Source organism: Anser cygnoides, chromosome 1 (assembly GCF_040182565.1).
Source record: "Anser cygnoides isolate HZ-2024a breed goose chromosome 1, Taihu_goose_T2T_genome, whole genome shotgun sequence".
NCBI lineage: Eukaryota > Metazoa > Chordata > Aves > Anseriformes > Anatidae > Anser > Anser cygnoides.
The window spans coordinates 144,813,204-144,838,245 of NC_089873.1; the positions used below are offsets into that span (position 1 = coordinate 144,813,204).

The 25,042-nt window shown below is 35.2% G+C and overlaps 1 protein-coding gene across 1 annotated transcript in view; it reads left to right on the top strand.

The window, feature by feature from the left end:
• MRPS9 (mitochondrial ribosomal protein S9) overlaps positions 1–24,282 on the top strand; it is a 30,640-nt gene extending 6,358 nt beyond the window's left edge. The window contains exons 3-11 of the mRNA XM_066984684.1: positions 6,187–6,249; positions 6,340–6,370; positions 8,695–8,774; positions 14,460–14,542; positions 17,265–17,340; positions 19,468–19,636; positions 21,330–21,438; positions 22,610–22,779; positions 24,078–24,282. Coding sequence (XP_066840785.1) covers positions 6,187–6,249; positions 6,340–6,370; positions 8,695–8,774; positions 14,460–14,542; positions 17,265–17,340; positions 19,468–19,636; positions 21,330–21,438; positions 22,610–22,779; positions 24,078–24,169 — 873 coding nt within the window. The 3' untranslated portion in view covers positions 24,170–24,282. The remainder of the gene's footprint in view (positions 1–6,186; positions 6,250–6,339; positions 6,371–8,694; positions 8,775–14,459; positions 14,543–17,264; positions 17,341–19,467; positions 19,637–21,329; positions 21,439–22,609; positions 22,780–24,077) is intronic.
• The last annotated feature ends 760 nt before the right edge of the window (positions 24,283–25,042 follow it).

Genomic DNA, 25,042 nt, shown 5'->3' on the forward strand with positions numbered 1-25,042 from the left:
ATGAGGGAAAGTTGACTTTGAGTCAGAAGTCCATAGGAAATCAAACTTCATGAGTACAAAGCCATGCACTGATACTGTGGCTGCTTTCTTTCAGAATGACACATATCACTTTGGTCTTCTACAGACAAGTGGCATTGCAGACCCTTCCAGTCACCAGTGAAAGTATTCATTGAACCATCTGGGTCAGCAATAAGCCTGCTTTACTCTGGCTTTCTTTTCTGCAGTTTTTAACAGACTATAGAATTTCTTTTCCCTGCATTTTTCAGACATTGTTTTTTTCCCCTACATTTAGTGACACTTACGTTACAAGAAAGTAACTCAAAAAGGCATGCATGCACAGATCTGTCAACAAAAAAAACACCTCTCATTTTGCTACAGCATGATGCTGCTCCTGATGGTTTAGATAGCTTGCCTGAAAGGTTAAAGGTAGAACAGTGCATTCGCCTGCAGTCTGGATTCCTTCTCTTGATAGAGCCTACATGGAAGGCTTACAGACAGGAAGACTGCAAGTGGAAGGTGACCGTGTAGAGGTGGTCGTTTTTTCTTTATGAATCCACAGCCCTATGATAATTTGCACAAAATTAACTGAGCTCCATAATTAGTAAAAGATTCATTCTGAAAATTAGCTTTAACACATGCAGTGCCGGTGACAAGTATGTGACCTCTTTGCTGACTCCATTTCTTAAAAGCTGGAGAAGTGGAGCTAAAAGTGTAATGTTTTGTTTAGTGATACCAAGTATCTGTGGTACGTGTTTAATTTCTTCATATTCCATCAGGTGTTGGAAAATACTCAGAATCTATAATAGTGTCTGCTATGCATAATTAAATTTCCGTTATAAAAATATGAAAGCTGCTTAAGCACTGGCAGGAGAATTATCAAGCTTTACATTTCAAACAGTAGTAATTCCTTCTGATGAGTGCTTATATCGAGCACGTGAGTGCTCCATGTCTTCTACCGTTAATCAGTAGCGCAGTGTATTTCTGAAGTAGACATCACAGGATTCCGTCCTTCACTAGAGTTTTAGGTATAGTTTAATAAAAGCTAAACCTTGTAAAGTTCTAAACTGGAAAATAAGTTGACTTGTTAATCCTTCTCCTGGATGTTGTGGAAGCAGAATTGCCTCTTATTGATGCTTTTATTTGGGAATGAAAAGTTAAGCTGTGCATTACAACTATATTTCTGAAGGAGAAAAAAAAAATCCAGCGAATTGATATATAACTCTGCAGAAGTCTACCAATTGCTTTTTAATTGGTATTACAGACCTTGCTCTGAAGCTGAGATGTTTTATTCTCCTATGTGTGAATATGTGGTATGAAGTTTCTCTAATTGATTTGCTTTGCCCATTCCATTTGATGTATCATTTTTCACAATATTTCATAATTTGCGCTCATTTCTAATGAACAGAGTCGTTAGGACAGGCATGTCTAAGTACAACTGACAGCTAACATTAGGTGCCAGATGCAGTTTATAAAGCTATGTAGAACTGCAGAGAACAGTTTAAATAAATTAGCACCTGTACATTAGTCTCACTTGCTGGTAATTTATAAGCGAATCAGTAGAGATGACATTTAGGTAAGTCATTGATCAAGTTAACAGCTGCATACCCACTGCCCAGCTGGGATACCTAATTAATAGAGATTGCAGTCCTGACCCAGTGCTTTTTCCCAGTCGAGTCCGTAATCCTTTTATTTTTTGATTTAACTTTAACTTATGGTTGTAGTAAACAGCCCACCTTCATTTTTCCTCTGTCAGTCCTGTGATATTCTACTTTAAAGACCAGAAATCTAAGTAAGATTAATATAGGAAAAGCATCTTAATCTCCGTGCCCTATTTATGTGCCAGTATTTTTATTATTCATTTTTATGCAGTCGCTAAATGCTCTCTAAGATACGAGTTCATCATGAAGCCGTACTCCTCCCCATAAGTTAGCAAAACTTGAAAGCTGGAAATGTGTTAATTTTCTTTTGCTGCCTGCTGTATGACCTAATAGATTGTTGTCAAGCAGATGGAAAAAAAATCTAAAATATACATTTAGAAATAAATATCTTCACTTATATATTGTTGCAAAAGTACCAGTAAGGCAGCATTTTCAGTATGGAAATGTTATAAACGTGAGAAGCTTTGTTCCTTAGAGGGTGTGGTTTCTTTCAATGAATTAAGACTTCTCTAATGAAAAATGAGTGATATTTGGTTGCTTTTAAAAATGGCTCAGAGCATCTGATTTCGAAGTAACGTTCCAGTTTTAGCAACCCAGCCTGTTAGAAGTGAGTGAATATTAACATATGTGAAATGTCAGGAACGTTACTCAGAACAAAATACATTTCTGAACTTTCTGTTGTCTGTAAGAACACGATGTCCATCACTGTCCTTACCAGAAACACTGGATTTTGTATTGTTTATTTAAATAGTTAGTTGAATCTAGAATACTTTTTTCCAACTATTTTAGTGGAGACAAACTCCACATCGGTCTTTTTGAACTGATGACTGCTTTTTTTTTTTCTTCTTCTGAATACTGTTCAGTCTTTTAAAAAGTTACAGTGAAAATAAAGGAACAACTGTTTCTTTCAAAAGCTTTTTGCTGTCTGATCTCTGGACAAGATATTGCCTTTTTTTAGCTTTGAAAATGTTTAATTAACATAAATAATGTAATGTTAAAAAAAGCTGTTTTTTATTATTTAATGGCTATATTTTTTTTCTCAAGTGATGGGGTTAAAATTTATATCTTTCTGCTTTTCTATCCACGTCAGAATTTATATTTAAAGAAGAACGAACTGGATTCTTGAGCCCTGTATGCCAAGGAAGATGCTGCTGCAAGGCAGCCCACCTGGGGTGGAGTTTTTTTTGAAATTTTTCTTTATCTTCTACAAAACATATTTTTTCACTGGATGCTTCTTAGCTTATTTACACGTGATTTGAGCAATGAAAATTAGAATGTTTTGTATTTGAGAAAAGCTCAGGAAGGCACTTGGGCAAGATGAATTTGCCCTGTCAAATCTCCCCTATTTGTGGAGAGTAATCTAAGGATTGAAGTGCCTCAGTGTCCCTCCCCTACCCCAGTATAACTCGGTCAGCTCTGTTTGAATTAAAGTATCCAAGCCTTAATTTCTCAAGGCATTTCTAAAAAAAAGAAAAGCAACCCTTACTGACCCAGCTGAAGCCGTCTCACTCAGAACGAAAGTCTCTAAACTTTGAGAAAAGCTTTTTGGCTTGTAGGTAGGAAGTGGAGCAAGGACAAGGAGTAAGCATGTGCAGCATCCACGATGAGGAGGGAAGCCGAGGGTGTGGCAGGTATGTTGGATTTGCACAACATGCTCCATGCAGTGCTGGGCAGCTTATTTAATGAATTGTTTTGCATGTAATTTGGTTGAAGGACTGCCAGATACGACTTTTGATAGGGATGGAAGCTTGTTCTCATTATGCCTACTGGCTTGAATTCAGACTTTCTAACTGGAAGTGAAATACCGTGTGGTCCTTTAGCAGTGTAGCGGTGCCTGAGTTAAACCAGCAGTTTACATAGTAATTTTTGGAAACACCATTCTGTTAACTACGTACAGGATTTTTAAGCATTTCTGCTGAAAATAATTATGCTGTTTCTTTCTTAGAAAGTTGTGGTTTTTTTATCAGAAAACAATGGTAATAGTGTGGTTTAACAGATAGAACTGTGAAGTAGTAGCCCTGAATCTGTGGAGGTTGGAGTAAGATGAATGAATCTTGCCTATCTGAAGTGATAGCCTAAGGAAAGCAGCTCTTGGTCAAATTCAGTAAAAACTGAGGGTACAGCTATTTAACATGAAGAAAGTCTTCTGAATAAAGGAGAACAAGGCTTCACCTGTAGTCTGTTGCATCCCAGGATAGTTCTGAACAGGTTGTAAAGGCAAATGCTCCTAGATTGAAATACTCCAAATACTTTCCATAAGAAAGGAGAGGGCAGGAAGTCTACTTCTTTTCATTTTGGGAAAAACAAACAAAAACAACAACATAAAAAAGAAACTTACAAAATAGAACAATTATTTTTTGGCTAGTTGACATGTGGAGAGCTGAAAGTAGATGTTAAGATTTCTTAATGCAGGGTTTGTTTATGATTTAGCATGAAAGACATGAATATACACTCAAGCAACGTAAAATAAACTTTCAAGATGTAGTACATCTCAGATGACAGACACTCTTCGTTATAAATGGTAGATTGTAAATTTGGCATTTATTAAGGTGTCATAGTTACAGTAGCTGTTTTGATTGAGATTCTGGAGATGCTTGTATAACGTCTACCTCTTAAGTACACCCACAGTCAGTCTCAATATCCTGTAATAAATTCTTTTAATATATTATATAATGTGTTTGTTTAACATCATTTGGCTCACAGTGGATTTCTCTGTTGTCATCATAATTAATCCCCATTTGTTCATAAATAGGTGTTCACCTACTGTGTGTATGCATAAAATGCCCATTGACTAACAAATGGGAATACAGTAGTCACTAAGAGAAACAAAATTACCATTTCATAAAATCAAGTTAAGCCTTTTGTTTGCTTCAGAATTCTCAAAATTTCTGTTCAGAATACCAGTAGGGGATTAATGAAAGTAATAGGTTAGGTCCTTTTACACTCCATGCATATAAATACATATAAATCTGTTGAAGCACTGACAAACCACTCCGTGTCCATGGAAAAAACGATCAGCAAATGATAGCCCTAAGGTTGCCTAACTAACAAAGAGGCATTCTTCTTAAGAGCAGATTTTTAATTGTGATTTTATTGTGATTCTACTTTTCCTTACTGTCTAGTGGAAATATAAGCGAGACGACAGCCAGAGGGTTTTATTCAGTTAGTCCATGTTATTGTACAAGCAAATGATTTCTATCTCAAGTTCCACTGCCCACTGTCTGAAGTTGGCCACACATGCCAGAGTCCTGCATCGGGGGGTTTTGGTGGCTCTCTTTGTCTGTTTCGTTTTTGAAAACAAATAGAAATGAAGAGCTCTCTTATGTTAGTAATGTTTTATAGTAAGTATTCCCTCCTTGGAGATGTTCAAAAGCCGCCTGGAGATGGTCCTGGGCAGCCTGCTCTGGATGGCCCTGCTTGAGCTGGTGTTGGAGCAGGTTGCCTCCAGAAGTCTCTGCCAACCCCAACCATTCAGTGAATAAAGTAAAGATACACATTTATGTTTCAGTTGCACTGAAAAGGGACAGTAAAATGGTGTTGAATGGTATGACATGCCATTGGGTTTAACCTTGTAAGCTGCTTTGCCTTGCATTTTGCCAGAATTACTTTGAATTTTGTCATTCCTACTTTATTTGTTGGAGGCAAATAATACAAACTTTATATATCACAGGAAAAGCAGAATATTGGTTAAGTAAAAGCAAGTGATGCATCTGGTACACTGTACTCCATACGAACAGTGGTAAATCATGAGTGTGTAACGTCATACTTGTTTCTAAATTGTTTTAGCAAACCCTTAGGTATCGAGAAAGTGAGAGAATTAATGTTTTAAAAAAGAAAAATGGCATTTAGGAGTCTTGCTTTGCTGCGCTATTAGTTCAACTTCAGCAAAGATTGCAGTGATTCCCAGTTGTTTCCAAATGCAGTGTTCGATGAAATGCTTATTTAGGCTATGTAAAGTATCTTCTACTGCCTCAACAAACATTGCTTTTAGACTTTGGGAACCTAAATCTATAGAAACTGAGGTTCCAAATTTGCAAAACTTTGTGTCCAGTTGTTTTGTGTTTGAATAAATAAAATTCCTTTGCTCAGTTTGTCAGTAGGCACTATTAACAATCTCTGATATTTTCAGAAAGATAAATAAAATGTAATTTCTCATAGAAGTTGCAGCATTTGAAGTTTTAAGGAAAAATGAATGTTGCATTTACTTGTTAAAAAGGTGGTCTTTGCACTTGAGTAGTTCTGATGAGTCATTTTAAATGCGTACTGTAAAAAAAAATAAACTTTACAGAGGAATGTTCACTCATTCTGATATAGTAGATTGCAACCTTCATAATGAGATTTTACTCCACCCGAGGATTCCTGAGGAAACTGTCTGCTTTTCTTTTCCACACAGCAGATATGTGGCAGTCGTTAACTGATTTGCTTATGCATGTGCAAAAATTGTTCAATTTTCTCTATGAGAAAGTACCTAAGCAATGTTTTGATGCTTCTTTTATGGAAAAATTACATATGTGATCTCTGTTTTCAGAGAGCTATTGCCTATCTCTTTCCTTCGGGCTTATTCGACAAACGAGCCAGGCCCATGATGAAGGTAGGATTTCTTGTTGCATTTTTGAATAACCATAACACGATGTTTCAAGTAACTTTTTCCTTTTGATGATATTTGTTTATTTATTTGCAGCATCCCACAGAAATTTTTCCAGAACAGAGGAGTAAGTGTTCATAGATCTTTTTCAAATTCTTTTTCTAAGTATTAAAAAAATGTATATATGTAGAATGCCTTATTTTCACAGATTTATTTTTATTAGGAACAATGTGGGGGAGGGAATTGATAAGACTTGAGCAGTACAAAGCCTGATCTAGTATTCTAGCTTTTAGGGTAAAAAAAACCACTGCTGGATTCTGGAACACCAGTAGCCCTTTGAGGCATGTTGTGAGCTGACTATAGATGAATGTTTTTCATTGTTTAAAAATAAACAGCAGGTAGAATGACGTGCAAAATCTGTTGAAGTCACTGGAAAACCTTTTGTCGAATTCAGTAGCTTTTTTGTCAGTGCTGTCTATCATATCCATAAAATATTCATTAATGCTATTTTAAACCAAAAGTTTTCCTGGTACCGTCGGTGCTCTAAAAGCTGAGAAATTACAGCCTTGAAATCCCCAGTTGAGAGAATAGGGGGTGATGTGAATGGAAACTCTTCCCCATCACGTCTCACTTTTGACCTGGAAGTCTTAAATCTGCACTTGGTCCATACAGTGTTTGGCCTTGCTTCCTGAGGCACCTCAGTTGTCAGTGACACGCCAATATGTTGTTTAATGAGAACCTGATCGAAATCACCAAATTAAATTTTACAAAGAATTTTACAAAGTTGTTTATTCATTTTTTGGCTGTCACTTAGTATGAACTATTAGCATGGATGTGAAATTCTTTATTCACTGAACTGTTGAGTCCCATTTAGAAACTTCTGATGATCAGTGTAATGCTATCATTTTCCTTCTTCCTTCTTTCCTTTTACTGTTCCTGGAATCAATAGGTTCTTGATGCTTTTTAGATTTTGTGCATCTTTTAGAAAGATCTCCGCATTGCTAAAAATTTTGGAATGTTAGCTATTAAATGGTATCATGATTTAATTTCTAACTTCACAGTATCATGAAATAGAAAGTAGAATGCAAAGGGTAAGACAGTTAAACGTAATTATACAATTCTAAAATCTAAGGGCTGTTTATGGCAGATCTAAGCTACTACTCTTTATGTTTTCAGGACCAAAGAGTTCTTTGAGATTCTAGCTCTGTCCTGAGAACTAGGATTAGTGTAAATGTATATTTCTAAAATTAACAGTTTTCAATAAATATCTGTTGTTATTTTTTTAAGGCAGCTTTTCTTGACTGTCTGTGCATTACATCTTTAAGAATTTGGAAGTACAAAACCATACATTTATACTTTAGAATGTTTCCTGAATAGTAATTTCAACTAAACATACTTTCACAGCCACATAAAGGGAAATTCATACGTTCCCCCAGTACTATATCCAGTTAAATGCCCCCAGTGTTCTTTCTGTTTTTTTTTTTTTAAGTTTTACATCTTTTCATTCCACTTCTGCTGTATTCTGTGTTAATGTTTCAATGCAATACACCAGCATGCTTATCAGACAGGTTCTTGGAGTCTTATCTTTGTCTGTAGTTTATAGATTGCTTCAACTGAACTTACTGGATAAAATGGCTGGCAGTTTCTTTACAGTTCAATTTTTTTTAAAAGCTCTCAGTGTTTATTTTTGTTAGTTTTCTGTGTTTGGAAGAGATGGGTGTCATGTTAAGACACTTATATTTGATACACAATTTTTTCTTGTCGAAATTCATCTCCATAAATAGCTTTCTTTTTTTGATGAATAATCTGGATGCGATGAATTAAACAAAGACTGTTTTGTTGCTGTACTAATTATGTAAAGCATAGCATAGGTCTTGTGTTTAAATATCCCACAGGCATCAACATGAACAAGTCCTAAAATCTCCCAAGTTCTGAATATTTGCAGTTACCTGCAGAAGACAATTGTATGAATACTAAATTTGTTTTAGATGTGTTATACTAGTAAGTAATTTGTTATGAGTTTAAAGCACTGTTTTCCAGAGCAGTTAATGTTTAGCCTTTCGCCATCATTATGTAGATTTCAATTGTCCCTTAATTTGTACTTCTTTCTATTCTAAAATGGATATTTGCATCTGTAATACCAACTAAACAGTCTTTGAAAGCTCATTTAAGACGTGCATGAGGGATTCCCTCATGTTAAAAGATATTTAGAAGTATTAAATATTTGCTTATAATTGCAGCTAGAGAATTGTGTTTGTTTGTTTGTTTATAACAAGGTAGTCTAAATCATTAGATTTCCAGACAGGTTGAATACCCATGAAATGTCATTGTTCTCTGATATTTTAAAAGGTAATCAGTATTATGAAAGAGGTTTGTAACGGCAATTAAATACAAAGATTTTTTTTTTAGTGAGTGTATATTGCTTTCTTGTCTAATCTTTCTTTTCATTAGAAATCCAGTGGGGAGAAGATGGCCGACCATTTCACTTCCTCTTTTATACCGGCAAGCAATCATACTATTCATTAATGCATGTAAGTATGGTACCTGCAGTAAATAATGTTAGTTCCCAGTCAAGTACACGTTATTCTAGGGATGTGTATCAGGAGCTCCTGACTTTACTCAGTGTTTTCACGGTAGGTCATATCACCACTGAACATGAAAGAAATGTTAATTTTTGTCACAATATCTATTACTGGAGGTGTTTTTATGTGAAGTTTAAGAGAACAGAGTACATAGTAGTTCCTGCTTATTTTTTTTGGTTTATTTTACAGTTTTGACTATGATCTGCATCTGAATAGTCTGACTGCTTTCTTGTAGGCTGTACCCACTTAGTAGCATAAAGTTAGTTGTGGAGAATGTGTAAACAACAGAAACAGCTAGTCCTAGGAAAAATCGCTGTAGAATAAAAAGATAGTTTTTTTTTTTTCCCTTGAAGGGCAAAGCTATAGGAAATGTTATTTGTGCTGACATTTAGTATGAAGAAAATTTGCATTTAAACTGCTTAATTGATTTTTCTAAGACTGTTTCATTCATGCAAACTTAAGGCTTTTTCTGATTAGCATGGTTCCAGGAGTAAAAGATCTGCATCTGTTTACCTTTATGGTAGGGTCTCATTATGTTCTATCAGATACAGCTTCTGAGTCTTCACGTGGATTATGAATAGATGCTCCATATCTGTGACCATCAATAGCGCAAGCATTATCTACATCCTTAGAAGAATTTATGCATGTTTCTTATGTGTACTTATAGAAGATGAAAACATTAATGCTTTATGCAGAAATATTTAACTGGACAGTCATTTCAGATTTTGTTTCCTCATTAGGTAGTCTTAAAAAGTTATTTCTGTGATTAGTCTGTTCTCAAAAAAATAAATTTTGTTACCAAAGTCAGTGCACGGTTTTACGGAGTGCAGTGTTTTTATTAGAATTATCTGGTATTTATTTGTGTATTGTGTACCCAAAGGACAAAATCCCCACTTGTCAGGTACATTTATTTCTTTGGGAGAATAAAAAACAGCCCCCCCCCCTTTTTTTTTGTTGTTGACCTTGGGCAAATGAGCTTCTTGCCCTGGCAGAAATGAAATGAATGATAAATGTAGAGTGTATCTTTGCTGAGTAATGGAGCTGCAGCATAGGCTTTCCACAGAGGTTTTCTCCTGCACAGCCTGAGGCAGCCCGAGGACCCCTGCTGTTCATTTAAATAGGTATGTCAAATCTGCCTCGAAACGCCGCTGGTTTGATCTGTGGTAATATTTGTGAAGGTTCCATATGGACTTGAGCCCCCTGCAGTGCTAAGAAATAATGTACAACGCTTCATGGTGCAGACGCAAATTTTCTCTGAAAAGGGATGCAATGCTGCGTTTTAGCTGTCGGAGAGGATGATGGAGCTGACGCGCTAGGCCTGTCAACTTGTTACACGGATGGGTTGCACGCAGCGAGGCTGTGGAAAATCTGTGCCTTTTAACTTTTCTACTTAATCACGGTTGTAGCATTGCCTTTAGACTGTATGCTACATTAATTCTCTTCCTGCCTTCTGCCTTTCATCCCAAGTTTCACGGAAAAAAGTAAAGCATGCAGGTCTTGTAGAGGAGCCTTATCAAACAGCTGTCATCTGACAAGCCATTTGCATTTGTTTTGGCTGAAACGGAGCAACCCAAGGGCAAGATGTTTTGTTGCATTCCATCATAATGAAGAAATTACAAATTTTACAAGGAGCACAAGTTTATTTTTAGCTCTTCCAAGCAGTTAGAAAGAGTATGCAAGATTGCCTTGGAAATCTCAAAGAGAATAGTGTGCATCTTGTTTCTAACAGTGGCAACCACCTTCAAACAAAACCACTTTGACAAACACAAATTTCATTAGTATAGGATATTTAAGTACTTGAGCATTCTTAGAATGTTTCTAAATATCTTCATTAAATAGAGTTCTGTAAGCCTGAATCCATTAAAGGAGACTTAACATTTTTTTCAGTCAGCCAAATGAAAGACTAAATCTGCATGAAATTCCCGATGTTGTTTTAACCTCTTATTAGGCTAATGTGTATTTAAGAAAACATATTTTTAAGTCTCAAAGCTAATTAATTTGGCTAGGAAAAAAGAAAGGTTGTATGTTAATACAGTGTAGTGTAAGTAATCAATCCCATTTGAGGATGTCCTTAAAATTGCTATGTTAAGTCTCATAAATCGGATAAACATAATATTTAGCTTAAAATTGTATGCTGTTAATTACTACACAGACTCATGTGGAACTTCACTTTTATTAATTTCTAGTGACATAAATGGTCACAGCATTGTTCATGTAGTTAATGCTAGGAAATAACGTTACCCACCTAGTGAAAATAGAAACCATATGTATTCACGTGTATTATAACAGCCAATATACATGTTGATATGACTTGAATATTAAACAAACTTTCATAAAGGATATTCACTTTATATTCCATTGTTGCCTTCATTCTGCCTGTTTGAATAAAGTTTAGCTGTCAGGAAAGGACAATTTATTTTTCTTCTGATATACATCGTTTACTGCATGAAACAGCTTCACAAATATTTGCTTGTATACTTGATCATCATTTAACTTAAGAGTTTTTTGGAGAAAACGTCATATTTTAGTAATGCGCAAAGCAAGACAAAATGGTCTCTTCATACCAGTCTGTGAAGCAAAATAGTAATTTTATGTAACTGCTGCTTTACTTTTTTAGAAATATCAGATTGTGGATAATATATGCAATAGAGCATTTTAACTTTTTTTTTTAAGTATATGCTGAAGTGAAAAAAAAAATGAAGAAAAAGGCAAAATGATACGAGCTCTGCAGCATATTTTAACCAAAATGCTACAATGCTAAATTCCCATTTAAGAAAAAAAAGGACCAAAAAGCCCTCATTTTCTAGGGTTCCATTTGCTAATTTCTTCCCAAAATTTTTATATAGGGTAAAATAAGAATATTGTTTTGTATTTTAGAAGACTTAATCCTTACACAGATCTAAAATTTGATACCTCTATTAGAAATGGAAGCATTTTAGCACATAGCCAATCTTGTAAAATCAGCTATTTTGATTGTGTACTAGCTGAGTTTACAAGACACACAGATGTGTACATTCATGAGTTGGACTATTGAATCCTGAAGTGATTAGTAAAATCTTCACCTGCCAGCTTTGAAAAAGCAAGTGTGTCTTCAGACGTTTTCTTTAGCCTGTGGGGAGTGAAGATTTGTCAGATAAATTATTGGGCATTACATGCGATTCCTGATTTTGCAAAACTCATCCATGTACTTTACTGCACAAGTGAGTGGTTCTTTTAGTTTGTTGACTTCATCTCTCTACAGACGTTAAACACTTGCATTAATTTTTTGTAATACTTAAGACCAAAATTTTATTTCATAACAGATTCCAGTTCACTTTTAATTGCCAGAAATGTGCAGGAAATTATATTTAGATTTTGACTTCCATGCCAAAATGTTTTATAATATTATTTTCTAATCTTATTTGACTTCATCTCCTGTGTAAAGGTTTTTTAGTTAGGGTGTTGTTGGTGTGTTTTTCTTTTTAATGACCACTGCTTCTGTAATTTAACCTGAACATTTTAAAGAGATCACATTAATTTCTAAAATACCATCTTCATGTCTGGTTTGATGACTTCCCAATGCTCAGTAATCTGAAGTCCCTGTTCCAGGGACTTCTCCAGAGATACCTGACCTGCAGCTAAATCTTTTTCCCTTCTCTCTCATCCCCACTACAGTCCAGAGCAGAAGCTTCCATACTGATTCTTCTTCCAGTCTAACTACAAATGCATTTAAAAAAAATTCTTGGTGTCAGGCACAGGGTTTGGGTCAGAGGGCATGAGATGTGCCTGCTTTTCCTGCATAGAACTTTTTGCAGCCTAATAGTCAGCTCTGAATAGAGCTGTTAAGATTATTAGAGATGATGTGATATGAATGATACCCAAAGTAGTGCTACCATACCTTCTTATCTTAGAGATCTGTGGTTGTATTTCTGAGGTTTGGGAGTATTTGAAAATATGATTTGTTATGCTCTTTTATGTGATGCTTCATGTGTATAAAGACAGAGTATTTTTTTAAATTGAAAAATTTTCCTAGTTCCTACCTGAAATGGGTTATCCTGTCAAAACTGAAAGATTTCTGGAAGGCATATTACTATAATATGTGAGTTCTTGTGCAGTCTCAGGGAAAAGTGGGCAGTTTTGTACTGCAGGATTTTATACTGTGGAGTTATTCCAAAAATACTTTTGTTCCACAGTGCTGTTAAAAATGTCACCAATGACCTGCATCAAAGGCCTTAGTGAATTGTCCCTATTTAAATGTTTCGAGTGCAGCTCAGATAGCAATCTGTTCTTAGTTCATATACTTTAAGTACACATATTTTTAGTATATGAGCCAATGTTTTTTATATTAATGGATAAATCAGCTTGGACAGTAGATGCTCATAGCTAAGCGAGGTGGGATTTAAAAAAAAAAAAGAATGTAAACTTGCAGAAATTTCATGGCAGCCTGTTGCAAATCACAGTATTACTTGTGTTAAGAACTGGAATTTCAGTGGTTAATTTTTAACAGTATGTATCTGTCTTGCTTTTCTTTTAATGGTCTATTTGTTTTAAGTAATACAGCAGAAAAAAAAAAAAATGATCCTTCCCTGTCCCCAGTAATTCCTAATCTGTAGTTTCTCTAGTATTTGCTACAGTCCTTACAGTACTAAAGTATGTGACAGTGGTTATAAGCTTTGTACTTTCACTTGTTAATGAAGGTAAATTATTTTACATTCTAGTACTTTGCTGTAATACAATTGTTTTGTTTCAATATTATTTGTAATTATATTTCCAGATATTCCTATTTCTAGTTTAAATCACTGTTGTAGTTCTTAGTATTAGATGTAATACTTTAGAACAAAATAGATTCCAGAAGTTTTTGAAGTGAAGAAACTGAAGAAACTGTGAAGAAACTGTTTATTTAAAAACATCTCTCATGTAATATTTTCTGTGTGGCTTTATGAATATTTTTGCTTTTGGTTTTCTGAAGTTGTAAATCCCTATCACAGCATGATTTGAAATTACATAGCTAAGAATTTTGAGAAGACTGTTGAGGAAAAAAAAGTACTGAAAATTTAGAGCCAGTATATCTGTAATGTTTAAAAAAAATAATAATTCTAATTATGATAAATTTAACCGTGTGTCTTCGTGGACATGCCTGGGTACGAGCGAGTTCTGATTAGTACAGACTACTGATAGAGCTGACAATCCAAATGTACAAAAATCTAGCTCAATGAAATAATTTACAATTTTAAATCTCCTCACTATTTTGAGGAAGACAAGCTAAAATGTGAATGCTCTGAAATGATTGTGCAGTATGTTTTGGAGGCATATGCGTTACATAAATGTAGCTGCTTTTCTGTATACATCTGAGAATTTTTGTAAAAGCATGTATAAGAAGGCAACAAAGTGAAGAAAGATAACAATTCAAAATTAATTACCTTGAACTACATATGAAAATATTACGCCTACTGTCTAAATGTTTATTGGTTTAGCTTTAACATGCTATTAAACATGCAAAAAATATTTTTTTAACTTGTTAGAGCTCTGTTTGTTTTCTAACCTCTTGAATTTTAGTTGTTTGGAAACCAAAACCACATAAGCGTGTTTTACATAATAAAATAAAATATTAAATGGAAAAAATGCATTTAAATTCTTCTTCCATATATATTTTAGGATACCTATGAAAAACTGCTAAATGTTCAGAAACATCAAGACCAAATGGCAGCTCAGGACTTGCCACCTCAGAAGGAAAAAAAGTATGTTTCCAGTTGGATTGCATATTGATATTACTTTTCTTAAAATGCTTCAGTATGTTGTTTTTGGCACATTTTGTAGTCTCCCATCCTACCTGCCTTTTATTGCATTAACCCATTCTCAGACTTTTTCCCTATTCCCTGACTTAATATTTGTATGCTAATTTCAGGTTGAAAGGTCTGTCTGTAATCTGTACGTGTGGAGTGCTCACTGCTGAAATAGGGAACCCCCAGCTATATCTCTTACTGTTCAATCTCTCTCAGCTCTTTTCAATGTCCTCCCCTATGTAAGAATTCAAAAGTGTGACTTGAAAATATGTAGAGAATATCCAGTATTCTTTGTCCATATATGAAGTTTCCTAATTATTTCTTTAGTAAAGGTTTTTGAAAAGGGTAGTAAGATTTTTATGAGAAAATAAGGCCTTTGTAAACATCAAATATGTTGCTTAACTGTTGGAAAAATCCTAAGGTCTTAAAGCTGAGCTTTTTGATAGTCTTTCATTAATTGCTGTTCTTGAGTATTTTTACTTACCAATGTTGAACTTGAAGAGCATCAAAATAGTTAATTCTACTATTTTTCTTCTAATGGCTTTGTACAGCTGAATCATCAAAGCTGTACTTATTTTAGAAAAGTTTATTTGGTTCGGTTTGTTGTAATATCACCATTAATGGTAATTGAATTCAGTTTCTCTAAGTTTCTCTTCTTTAACTTTTCTGGTGTGCATAGTAAGCTTTTCTGTTCAGTGGCTATGGCCAAGCTAAAAAGGTGTACGTTAACCAGAACAAGCTGTGAAATGCTATAATTGTTGGTTTCTCAGTGCATACTGTCAGGGTTGTCTTTGAAATGGATATACGTTTTAGAAACTTCACTTCTTAGGCTGTTTTCTTGATTTTTTTTTTTTTAATATATATTTTACTCTTTTTGCAAGGATTTTGATATATTGGAATATGAAATCAAGCAAGTATCTAAAAAAAGTAGATACAGCTAGGAAGATTTGATTTCAGTGCTTACCAATTTTTATATAGTTACAATTTAGACACTGGAAAAAAAAGTTTTGATTTATGTTCTTGCTGTGTATTTTCTGGCCAGGTTTGTGTGCCATTCCAGTTGCATGTTGTGTTGGTTTGTCATTTCTTAATTTCAGCCATTTATCATTTATGTTAGGAAGAGAAAGTGTTAATTTGTTGAGATTATTTCCTTCTTAAATAATAGAAGTTCATGTTTGTTCATGATGTGTGTGTGTGTATGTGTATATATATATACATATGTATGTGTGTATATATCTATATATATATAGCATCCTATGAGCCACAGAATATTTTATTATAGATCTGTATTAGTTTCTAAGCAGACAAGAACAAATGATTTAAGTTTCTTGGCGTATGCTGCTGAAAAATAACCTTAGAGAGCTCAGCCAGTGGATTTACTGATGTGAAAAATGACCTAAAGGTAGTCAGGGTTGAAAGTTTTTGTTTTCCTCTTTTATGTTTGTAAAAACCCTGATAATTTAAAGGGTTTAAGGGATGTAGTACTTCCTTTGAGATTAGCCTCAATAATTTATCTCCTCAAGGTAGGTAGGGGGTTGTGGGAACTGTTTTTGTTTTTTTTCCAGCAAACAATCTGTCGTGGACACACTGTAATATTAACTGAGGGGTAGGAACCTGATCTTGAAAGACTTAAGCTTATAGCTTTTCACACGTTTAAAATAAATAAATCACTGGCTTCACTGGAAGTAGCTGTACGTAAGTATATATACTATATACTTGAATCTGTCAGGGTTAGGTACTTTTTAAGATTCCTGTTAAAACCAGCACTGTCTCTAAGTAAACATTTCTTATGCCCTGACTCAGAAAAACATTAAAATACGTACTTCAGAAGTACTACTTAAAATCACCTTGAGTAGGAATGCTTTTCTGAATCAGAGCTTGTTCATTAGGATTGCTTCTTTAAAAAAAAAAAAAAAAAAAAAAAAATCCTACAGAGGTAAGAGAGTTGGCGCTTTGCCTTAAATTTACCTGATAAAGTTGATGTGTATATTTATGGTAGCATTCTGTTTTGTCAGACACTTCATACGATACATATTTCCCAACGATTTACTTCACGTTTGTTTTTTTTTTTTTGTGTTAACATCTCTATGTGAGGCTGTTTTCTTAACTTCTGCTGTTTCTATCATTGGTTCAGTTCCTGTACTGAGCAGATAGAGATTATATAGTAGATAAAATACAGTATGGTTGTTATTGCTGCGTTAGTACCTTGACCATACTTACCGCAAGTGGAGTTTGGTATTGAACCAAAGAATTGGAGACCACAGGCAAAATTTTGTTGCTTTAGAATTTTTTTTACATCCTGCCTTTTGATTTATTTCTTTGCTGCTAATAAACCAAACCCTTCCTAGCAGCAAATTTTTCAAACTAAGTTTTAAGCAAAGGAGAAGATAGATTACTCTTGCAAGGGTAATCTTGCTCAATATCAGACTTCAATAATATGAATAATGTGTAAGTGAAATACATAATTTTAATTTGGTAAATTCAGTATGTGATGTTACCATTCCTTTCAAAAGATCTTTTAAAATCAGGCCTTTTTCTATTTACTATGGGAATGTGATCTGTATTCATTTGTGATGGAAAATATATTTCTGAGCTAAGACTGTATGTGTGGTCCTTTGTGATGTAACTCTAATTGCATGGTTAATTAAAGGGAGAATATATGTGATATTTTAAACAGGAACCTGGTTGGCAGCAGATGGCTGACTAAGACGGAATTGGAAGAAATGTTGTTAGAAAAACTGTCAGATGATGATGTAAGTAATTAATCCTTCTAATCTTAAGGAGGCTTGTGTCTTAAAAACATGGACTCTGCGTTTTTGGATACTGTAAAGGCATTACAGAGAGGCAGGTGCTCTTCAAAAGAACTTTATTCCCATAAAATGCATGTCTTACAGCACTACCACATTATTTTCATGTTGTCTTTACCCTATGTCCCTTTTTTATCTAGCATAATACAGAACAATTAAGGGTTTTCTACTGTTGCTTACATTAGTTAATTTTTTCTTCTGGTAGCATTGTGAGGCCTTGTCTCTTTTTATCTAATTGTGTTAATAGAAATAAATAGTCATTTATTCTAATTACAGATGAAAAACAGGGCTAGAACCTCTGTTCTTTATTTTAGGAAAAGGGTGAATGTTCAAGGTGGGGAAACACGATGGATTTGTGTAATGGTAAATCTGTAGAGAGTGTTTGACTGAATCTTAAGAAGGGCACAATAGAGATAGAAAAGTCACAGAGAAGGATGGTCAGAAATAAGGATTCCTTTTCTTAGTGATTGGCTACAGAATCAAATATCAGAAAGAAGATATAAAGCCACACAGATCTGTGGTCTCATCTGGGATAGCTCTTTATATGTTCTCCTTGATATGAAGTATGGGAGGAGAGAAGAGGATTTTTGTAGTTTTGCCAGTATCAACAGGCTGTATCAGTATCGAGATTTGGAGTACTTCACATGCTTCTCTAGGAATAAGACTATCAAGCCTGATAGTCATCCACTTTTCTTAACTCAGAGTTTTTTCCTGCAATCCCTTAAATAGCATTTGCTTTTGTAACAGCAGGTTCAGTCTGTGTGGCCAACTTCAGTTCTCTTCTGGAAGCCTAAGCTTGAATATGATAGTACCAGAGAATGTAACACAGAGAATTTGAAGTATTTTTCCAGCTAGAAACAGTGCTGAATCTCTTTTCTCCTGTGGACAATATCATTACAAAATAGCATGGCAGCAGCAAATGTACCCTTTGCTCATTTGTCATCCAGAACAGTAACATCATATGACTTCTTGTCTATGAGTAAAGTGGAAAGGTCTTTGGCAGGTTCATGTCCATAAATGTAAGTTAGAAATTGCTGCTCTAAGTCCTGCATCCTGATCTACCCAGATTTCAGCTATTTTGCTCCTAGGGGATTGCAGATGTGTGTCAGATTGTTAGATAGAAGTAGCTTTTTGAATGATGTCAGAGTTCCAGGAACTATTGCTAAATTACAGAAAAAAAATAAAAATAATTTTGTGCAGAAACTTCTGGAAACAGACGAGAAAATACTTTTCATAACAACTGGTAAGTTAAGAAAACTTAGATGTGATATCTATATGAAAAATCCGTTTTAAAAGCTGGCATACCTTTACATCCTGTGACCTAGCTTATCTGGTACTCCTGCCGGTAACACTTCATAACAGGACATCCCACCTTTTAGCACAAATGGGTTAACACAGTGGTGTTTACTCTTTAATCACATGTTGAAGAACTTCGGAGGGGGTGTAAGGGGGAAGGAGAACCACACAGTAGCAAAGGATAATTTATTTCAAGAGGTTGCCCTTTAAGTCAAGTATCTCTTGAATTTTTAAATAGCTTGATTGTTCGGTTTAAAGGAAATCATAAACATTAAAGCAACTCAGCTTGAACAGCCAAAGATAGATAGATAGGTATTTCCTGTATATATTATGAAATATAATCATTTAAGAGGCTCAGTTTAGTGAAATAAAATTATTTCCAAGTCAATGAATATGCTGACTTACTGAAAATGAAGTAAAAATCTTCTCCTTTTGCCATTTTAATGACAACAAAAGAATGAAGACCCCCTCAATGTTTTCTTTTTAAAAGTGGGATGAACTTCATTCTAATACAATAATCCTGTGTTACAAAGGGGTTGGTGGTTATACTTTGAATTAAAGCTTCATTGTTGCCTGAAGAAAGAACCAGGTATCTTTAGTCACACAGCAAATGATGCATCTGCATGCTGTTCTTAAATCAGCATGTAGGTGCAAAAGTGTCATCTTGTCAGAAATCATCAATAAAAGTGAAGTAGGAAAGATTAAGTACATAAAAATAGAAAGTTTTAGCAAATGCAATTACACTTGCATCCTTTAATGAAGTCTTGTTGTCTACAGTATTCGAGATTTATTCAACTCTTACAAAAATTGGTGACGTCGCCATGTGGTAACATCGAGGAGAATTATATAAAAAAGTTTTCCAGAGAAATTTCCGCGCAATTGCAAAAAGTTGTTATTGAGCCTTTGAAGCATGATGACCGAGGAGTGGCCTTCAGCACCGGTGAAGGTAATAATTTCAAGTTGGTTGGTAATGCAGAATTTTTATCCTCTTTTTATCCACTAATTTCTGTATAATATTCATGTATGTACAACAGAGTTTCACTATTTCTTCTTATATGCTTCTGTTTATATCGGATGTATAATTGTTAATTATGTTTTGACATACTAAGTTATGATCCAGCTTGGTTTAACAAAGTCAATTTTCGGCACAGTCTGTCAGCTATTCGTTCTGATACAGTACTATCTCTGTAGAGAGGACCTCATTGTGCTGCACATTGTACAAAAAAAAACCACAGACTTTGCTGTGAAAAGTTGACTGAAGATAAAAGGTGGGGAACTGGGGGGATCCCAAACACATACGGAGAATTCAGTGGATGTAATAGTGTTGTTGCATAGTATAAAAGTGGTGCGCTTAGACCACTAAGTAACCTTGATCATGAGTTTTGTAGGCAATTCAGGAAAAGAGAGTTTTGAGGACACAAATAACAAATAGGGCATTTCAATATTTACAAACAGCTGAGGAAATTGCAAAGAATTTGCAAATTCTTAAATTTTCAAACAAGTTGATGAACTGTAGCTAGCATTATGTGACAGAGACGGGAATCAGTCACTGGTACTGAGACAGAGGGGCTATTAGAGAGAAGCCATGAGGGTCTGTGCATCTTCTAAACACAGGTGTCTTACGTTTTCAGTGAAGTGACACATGGAAGTGGAAGAATGATGCCATATGAGAGATTGACTAGGAAAACTAATGTATCAAAAACGTGTAGGAAAGTCTGAAGATTCTTCTTGGACAAAGCATGTGCAAGTCTGTGTATGCATATGCACACTTTATGCTGTATGTTTAAGAGGGGTGTGTATTCTTAAGCAGCAGGCGGAGGATAATAAGAATAAAAGTCTCAGAGAGCTTGAGGAGCAAGCAAAATGGCTGGTGAGCTCTGTTCTTGCTGGGTTAACTTCAAGATGATATGAAAACAAGGAGATGTGAAAGAGCCAAACTGGGATTTAATCCACTTTGGTTTTCAACAGTATCTTCAGAATAGTAGTTGCTAAAGTTTCATAAACAAGCAACCCATCTTAAGAAAAGCTATCTTTATAAGTTCAAGAACATTCTTGTGTCCCATCACCCCCCTTAATTAAGCAAAATACCTAATTTGTTTTATTATCACGATTGCTTCCTTTGTGCCACAGAAGATTGGTCATAGGCTTTAGCATAGAATTTGTCGTGTTTTATCTTGAAGCTAATGTGTTTACAGAACTGAATCGCAACTAGTAATTTCTGAGGAAACAATGCTAAATGATGCGTAAGCGTTATTTATATCAGCATAGTTAGTGTTAACCTTTTCCATGTGAATATTGTACCTTTGTATGACTGTACAAAGTCTTTAATATTAGACTTGGAAGCTGTGCTTATGGTAAACATAAGTGTTCAACAATCTGTTTATTTTCACACACGGTGACCTCACCAGGTCTAGAAAGTATCCTGACCTTCTTAATAGTATTGATTAAAATGCATTGAAAGCTGACTGTTCACTATCTGCATTTCCTTGCTTCCCCTGTTTTTTTTTTTTATTACGTTAGCTTCCAAAAACAAACATCTGGTACTGTTTGAAAGACTGAAGATAAGTTTAACTTCTTAGGTATTTGAAATTTTGTAGAATATCGAAGGCACATAACAGATTGCTTTTAATTTCTTTAAGGTGAAAGAAAAACTTCAAGAGCTACTGTAATAGTTTATGACAATGGGACTGGAAAAATTACAGTGAATGGAATAGATGTTTTACATTACTTCCCAGTGCTGCAGGACAGGTGAGAGCACTATGAAATGCTGTATTCTTAATGTACTGAAAATACGCCACCAAAAGTCATGCTATACTATTATTTTTGGTGCTGTATTTCACACAGTTGATGCTGTTCTTTTTTTCCTGTCTGTCTAATTTATGAAAATCAGTCCTGCCTCTCCTCCTAGTTTCCAGGAGTGAGTAGTATAAGAAGTAATAGGTAAGCCTTGCTCTGTTTCTTCTCCCACTTTCTGCAGGGATGCAGAAACCAAGAACGTAGGCTATTTGGATAATTCAAATTTTGGTTGCCTTAAAAAGGACTTGTAGTTTTATTTGAACAAAAAATAATAATCAAAGGTGTCAAACTTCCTAAGAGACTTGTGAATTGTATTCATATGTAATTGCTCTGTCATACAGTAATGAGAAGAAGCAAACAAAGCAAGACACTTCACATACAGCTTCAGATTTTGGAGCTGTGCGGTTTGCTGTAGAGAAGACTTCTCAAAAGGGATGTAAAGCTTCCTTTGTCAACCCTATGTGATTATTTCATGTTGTGGTTTCCAAGCTCAAGAATAGAGTGAGAGATTTCTCAGTCTTTAATATTCAGATCTTGGCAGCCATAGATAATTAGTGAGACAAAATTAATTGCAAAACTGATCTTCAAGTACTTACCATTGGCAGTTTGAAAATGATCCTTGCTATTAGTTTGCTTTTCATAAAATGGTTTAGGTTGGAAGGGACCTTAAAGCCCATCCAGTTCCAACCCCCTTACCACGGACAGGGACACCTCCCACCGGAACAAGTTGCTCAAAGCCCCGTCCAGCCTGGCCTTAAACACTTCCAGGGCTGGGACTTCTCTGAGCAACATATGCCAGTGCCTCATCACCTAAGAATTTCTTACTTATATCTAATCTAAATCTACCCTCTTTTTGTTTAAAGCTATTACTCCTTGTCCTATCACTACATTCCCTGATAGAGAATCCCTCTCCTGCTTTCTCGTAGACACCTTTTAGAAGGTTTCCCTGGAGCTTCTTCTCTCCAGGCTGATGAAGTTTATTTTAGTAGGACATTAGGGATATAAATGCCTTCCTGGATCTCTGTCTGAAAGTTAACCATGTTTTTGTATATACTATAATAGGAAAGGTACATAGTATAACCTTACATACATGTATATAATTTTATTTATTTTTTGTTTTTAGAGAACAGTTGTTGTTCCCATTCCAGTTTCTTGACAGAGTTGGAAAACATGATATGGTTTGCACAGTCTCTGGTGGAGGAAGATCCTCGCAGGCTGGTGCAATACGTTTAGCCTCTGCAAAAGCCTTGAGGAGTTTTGTGACAGAAAAGGAGGTGGAATTTATGAGGCAAGGTAGGAATAGAAATCTTATTTCCATGTTTCTTAGTGTGTTTATGGTAATTAGCTGAATTAATACAAGAATCATTAACGATCAGTGCAAATCGAGTAGGTAGTCCAAGTGAAACCTTGTATATTGTATGAATGGGATCTGAATGTAAAAAATAGTTTTCAGGTTCTTTCCTAGCTTCCTTTGGGTACGTTTTGGATGACGTAATTTTTTCCATCTGTTCATGACCTCTGTTAGGTCAGTAAACCAGCTTATATTGCATCTACGTAAAATCACAAAACATGCATGTATATTCACTATCAAATCTGGATCAGACATTTGGGAGCTGTAGGATACTAAGATTATATTTTATTTTACTTGCATAGTTGCACCTTGTTCATGTTTAAAAAGATGTGTTCTCAAGCTTAAACACTGGAGTGTTAACTTTAAAAGGATAGTAATGAGCATGAGCATACTATATGAAACTAGTCAGACCGAAGGTGCTTCTTTTCTGTCTTGCTTTAGAGTTGACAATTTACCTAAACAAGGTAGAACTTATTTGGTACTCTGTTATTTGATACCTCTCAGTGATTAGATTCCATGCTGTTGTAGCAAATACAGAATTACAGACTGTGAGCTTTTAACAATGTTTTTTCTGGACCAGTGGGGAATACCCGTTTGTATTACTTACAGGACAGTTACTGTTTTTCCGCTCTGTGGCCATCCATGGAAGTGTTTGTGCTGGTATTTTTTAATAAGTTTCTCTGATTATAGTTCTTCAGTACTGACAAGTGTAACTTTCTGGGAATACTCCTGCAAATTGGCATTTTAACTAATTTGGTATCTTTAGGGAGATCAGTGTGATTCCGAACAGGTTTTGGACATTGCAAAACACAGTTTGGAGACCACTGTTGTAGAGTACACATAGTCGTTCAAAAGCAGGTGCGAGCACCCCAGGAGTGCACAAGATCTACTGTGGTGCAGGAAGGAAATACTAGTATTTCAGTAGCATATGTATATAACTTGTAAATTAATGAATATACATAATAGGGGTGTGTGCTCTAAAATCTTTTACAGGTAGGGTTGTGCGACTAAAAAAGTTGAGACCGCTGCTGTAAAGGCTCAGAGGTTCTAAATGTGAACAAAGTTAGTTACCAACGAAAAATTGAAATGTTGGAATATCTGATTAAATTCCTTTTAGCTTATTTTATCCTGGACTTTTCCCCTTGGCTGTCTTGAAACCCTCTATTGTCATGCACACATACTACTCCTATAATATCAACTAATAACAGTAAACAAATGAGTGTTTCTCTGTGTTTTGTAGCTGGGCTGCTAACAGTTGACCCACGTGTGAAGGAACGAAAAAAGCCCGGTCAAGAGGGAGCACGACGGAAGTTTACCTGGAAAAAGCGATAAATCTGAGTATTTAAAGAAAGGCAGAATGCTCCAAGAACTTCAGAGGATATACAGTTATGATTTAGAACTGTTGTATAAATATATTTAGTAATAAAGACTTCTTTCCATTATAACTACTATGTTTTTTTTGTTTAAAAAGCATCTTTCTTTAAATTTATTTAAAATAATTGAAAATTTTCACAATTTGTTGCAATAATGCATTTTGAGTGCCATCTTTCCTTCTTAGTTGGTGGACTGTAGCTTTTTGAAAAATGAGTATGTTTAGTGACTCAACTATCTAAATTCTGGACTGCATAGGCAGCTCCTAGACAAGTGTCTGGAGAGTTTTGGAGTGTCACCCTTTTTGTTTCACAGGTGTCCAAAGATAAGTGATAACTTCCAACCTAAGCTATGCTGGAGTTGAGAAACTAGTGAGAAAGATGCTGACAATTGAGGGGATGTTGACAGCGGAACAGTCACAGAGGCTAACCTTTGTCTGTGGAAACAGTTTTCTCCAGGATGCCTCCCTAGGGTTAAGTGAGGAGTGATTCAGAGCAAATATCTAATTTTAGGTGCTCTGAATCACCCTCTGGAGGAGTCAGCTTTTTCTTCTTCCCCCCAAATGCAGAAAGAGCTGAAGGGGTTAGGCTGAAGTTAATCTTCTCCACCCTTTAAATCTCAAGAGGCCTGATCAAGGAGGCATGTTCTGAATATGGCTAATGTGCAAAGATAGCATTGGACTCTTCGCCAAAAACAGTCATAACTTTTTTAAAATCAGAAGCAGGAGGTGATGGCAGTGCTGCCCACCTCTTCTCTATAATTGTAGCCTTCCAAAATAGATCAGCGGTTACAGCACTCCCCCAAAAGTGCAAAACTTTGGTTTATTTCCATCTT